A 4,214-nucleotide genomic window follows, 5' to 3' on the forward strand; every position below is an offset into this window, starting at 1 on the left:
CTCGAAAGCTCCTACGGAATGCTCATATTTATTTGTCCTCGTCCATGCTTCTGCGCCATACATCAGGACGGTATGCTGAGCGACTCATAGCGCATTACTTTGGTTATGTGAGAGAGGGCTCTGCTTTTCAATTGCGTACTGAGCCCGTAATAGCACATGTTTGCAAGAGTGATCCTCCTATTGATTTCGTGGCTGACATCGTTGTTTGAGTTTATGCTGGAACCTAGATAAACGAAGGCAGGAAAATGCTGCGGCCCTATTGTTGCAGTCGACAATGTCGATGTCGTCATCAAATGGGAGGTTCACACTCAGCCCCTTTAGCTCTGGCTGTAACTCCAAATAAAGGAGAAGTCGGTTGTGTGTATTTTGAAAATATAGGAGGCCATTTGTTAACGTTTTTTCTCTCCAACTTTTATATTTCCACATGTAAATCGTTTTACTCCACATGAGAAGTTATTATTATAAGGGTTCCTATAGCTGAAAATCTTAGAGAAAATTAATGCGAATGTAGAAAGATTCTCTGATAATAATATGCCCGACTCGTCTCAAACGTAATGGAAATTAAATTAATCTTAAGGTAAAACGAAGTACGAATTAAGTTCCCCAACCAACCAAAAATAAAATCGATAGAGGACTAGAGATCAGCCGAACTCTTCGGAAGCAACCTCTATATGAAATGAGTTATGAAGAGCTTAGGAGGTTAAGTCCGGTAGAAGAGCTTCGAAAAACTTTATATATGAAGAACATAAAAGACAGTGTATTATAGGTATGGATCATTCTAGAGATTATCCAAAGGCAACCTATCCATAAAAGATAAGGAAGTAGTGAGGATTTTTATAGAACACTCTACGAGGATAGGCTAATAAAGATCATCTGTTTTTTTCGAGATCCCGAGTTAAATCAAAGAACAAGCTTCCATCCAACTCACTGAAACAAAATTATTTTTCTAAGCCGTATGGACCACCCTATACCACATATGCATATGCCTTTCAGCACCTTCATCAGCCATATTTTCCCACCTTCTACACTCCACATAAGTGCACGCTCGCACTTAAACCCTTTCCTTCTTCTCTTCACCCTTATTCTCGCACATATTTTCTCTACTTAACCTTCTGCTGCTCTTTGCTGTTTGCTTTTTGCGCCAATAAAATAAAATTTATTGGCACATTTGTGGCTAGCAAAAAATTACTGTGTTGTTGCTGTTGTTGAGTTCGCCGAAAAATGCTGGCGGTTACGGCATAAAGTTGAGAACAAACGCAAACAAACAAACAAAAACAAAGTCGCACAGAAACCACGTTAGTGAAATATTAAGAAGCCAATCGCCGACAAAAAAGAATTCGCAATCTAGTTATGCTATTCAAATTCGCACGTCGCAACACGATGATGAAGTGCCTCCACAAAGCCGGGCGCGAATTGCTCAATTGTATCGCGCGGCAAGATGCGGCGATTTGATGCTATCTCCCAATCAGCGCAATCTCCGCATTTATCATGCTAAGCATGCTTAGCACAGAAGCGCGCCTCACGTCGCTGTTGTTTAGCGTCGTCGATGTTGCGCGTATGAATTTTTACCCCTTTTAGCGCGACGAAAAACTGGCGCTACCTTCCAAGAAACGCGGTAAACAAACAATAAAGCGAGCAAAGTTGACATGGGTCCACTTTTGTGGTGATATATGCGTCGCAAATAGCGCTAAAAGTCGGTGCACCTAATGAATTCTTTTAGGTGTGCGACAAAGTCACAGTCATTAATTTGTGTTAATCGCTTGAAAATAAGCTATTCAATATTATTGAATAATTACGTACCATTCGGGAATATTTTTGATGGCATAGATAAACTGCTTTTCTGGAGTTTTCTGGCCCGAAGTCCAGGCCAGTTCCGGTATCCAAAACCGGCTGTAGAGAGAGATGTTTCTAATGGTTGGTGGTAGTGAATGACTCCAAAAATGGAATGATTTCACTTAACATTCAGGAATAAATTTTTCTTGGCTTAGAACTAGAGATGCTTCTTTCTTTAAGAGTATTCTGATATTTGATACATAAACTTGAAGCTTGAAGTTAATTAGATTATGTTGGGACAGCAGATATGGTTTCGAAATAAATCTCGGCCTAGATATTCATTCCAAACTATAACACGATAATGTTTAGACCACCGTTAGTTCTTTAAGCGCTTAGGTCAAGAAAATATAAGTGTTTAAATGACGAGAATGGGTCCTAGAAACTTAAAACATGGCATCCAAAAATACTCAGATTTTTAACGATAAAATAAGACCAATAAGATATATTAAGACCATCAGTGTCTAAAACAATAATCAATACAAGGGCGACCTTTGTCTAAAAACCCCTATCGAATATAGGTAGATAGATGTCTTGAGTAGTTCAATGTGTAGCGAGAATCTCTAAAATTGAAAGCGCTGCTTTTACGAACTCCAGAAATAAATACCAACCACAAAAATACAACTCTGTTGGCAAGCTAAAGAAAATATGAAAACATTTCAAAAACTCACTTTTCACTCAATCAAATAGAAAATTTCCCTTTCAAATTTTGAACGCACTTCATTTGTTTTCGATTTATCATTTTTTCAACTGTTTACCGGTTTTACGTAAATAAATTAATAATTTTGCAAAATGCAACGACAGATGAGATTCTCCGAGAGGAAGCGTAAGATCCAGCTGGAGAGCTACAGGAACATGATATTGACGGTGAAGCCGCGTGTGGATGATATTTCACCCAAACTCAATATTCGCGATGTGCTGCGCGCATCGAAATTGCGCGACGACTGTAACGCCTTCGATCGTATACGACGCATGAACAACGAGCTTTTGCGTAGCGTCAATATGATATCACGCATTGGTGGACAATTGGACACGTTTCGTGAGACGCGTATGGGTCACACGCCGAAGTCGCGCATACCCTTGCTGCTGCTACGTAACCGCTACATCGAAAAGGATAATGCCAAATTTGGACAAATGCTGAAGACGGTTGGCACCACACTGGATACGCATGTTGCGCCACATTTGTTGCGACAGGAGCGTAAGAACTCTATAGAGTTTGTGGTACCCGCGCAGATCTTGGCCAAATATAGTCAACTGCAAATGCCACCCTACTCACAGTTGCGTCGTCTGTTGCGACCCGTTATCTACTTCGATTTCTACGTGAAAGGTCTGCGTCCGGCTGGACGCATCACCATACAATTATACACGGAGGCATGTCCGCAAGTGGTGTTGGCTTTTGTACGCGCCTGTCGCAATAAGGAAAAAAATCGTATACTGGTGAATCGTCTATTTCCCGGCCTTTGGCTGGATTGTTGTCTACTGATACCGCAAGAGCAGAAAATCAAACCGAAACGCATTGAGTATGATATGCGTGCACTGGATCATAATCTGCCAGGTACTCTAGCCTTCTCGCTAGAGAATCAGGATGCTCTACATAAGGACGCTTTGAAGTTCACCATAAGTCTCAAGCCATTGCAGGTGTTGAATGGCAAGCGTGTCGCTTTCGGTGTGGCCAGCAGTGGCACGAAGGTGTTGGACTCAATGCAAGTCTTTGGCATGAAGAAGAGCGGCAAGCTGACGAAAAGCATCATAATTAGCGATATGGGTTTGTTGGTTTAGTGGTTGTGAGTGTACATATTTATTTCTAGAATATTTATTTTTTGCTTTTTATGTAAATTATTTGTAAAAACTTGAAAATTCAGTGCAGTGGCGAAAGCCATAATAAAAAGTAAGAAAGTGTAGGAATATTGTACTTTCGAATGTCTGACCACAGGAGAAGAGCTATTATGCTCTAAGGCTGTGATTATGAGGTCTGTAACCTTCTCGGCTCTCGCGAAATACTCGTTTCTTATGCAGAATACGTTTATGATCTCTCCTTGGAACTCCGAAAGAAACTAATGTAGCTTGATGATGAAATACTTCGTCTCTTTCAGTAGGGCAGTCGCGCCTTCGTAATCGGAACGGACTCAGACCTATGTCCGACCAGGAAATGTTTTGACTAGTCTACGTTGTTAAGATCTAAAATCCAGTACAGACTAATATCTTTTTTGTTTCTAATGCGACTAGTAGTTACCAAAGAAGTTTCTTCTTAGGATTTTTTCGGATCACTGAGATTTCAGTCCAACTTGCCTATTTGAAAATTCAAACTTGAGTCTCAAATAGACATATCAAAGAGAGCAAGCAAGAATAAGAGATGGCCTAGGAAAGAATACCACTACCAATAT

At 40.4% G+C, this 4,214-nt stretch overlaps 1 protein-coding gene across 1 annotated transcript; it reads left to right on the forward strand.

Moving 5' to 3' along the window:
• The first annotated feature begins 2,502 nt into the window (after nt 1-2,502).
• On the forward strand, nt 2,503-3,731 carry LOC105208731 (uncharacterized). The gene has a single exon (XM_011178731.3). It carries the CDS (start codon nt 2,623-2,625, stop codon nt 3,607-3,609), a length of 987 nt encoding a protein of 328 aa, XP_011177033.1. The 5' UTR covers nt 2,503-2,622; the 3' UTR covers nt 3,610-3,731.
• Nucleotides 3,732-4,214: the final 483 nt, after the last annotated feature.

The sequence above is a fragment of the Zeugodacus cucurbitae genome, chromosome 4, assembly GCF_028554725.1.
Source record: "Zeugodacus cucurbitae isolate PBARC_wt_2022May chromosome 4, idZeuCucr1.2, whole genome shotgun sequence".
Taxonomy (NCBI): Eukaryota; Metazoa; Arthropoda; class Insecta; order Diptera; family Tephritidae; genus Zeugodacus; species Zeugodacus cucurbitae.

What these genes read in the sequence shown, in the direction of transcription:
- LOC105208731 (XM_011178731.3), top strand. Translation starts at nt 2,623, where the DNA reads ATGCAACGACAGATGAGATTCTCCGAGAGGAAGCGTAAGATCCAGCTG.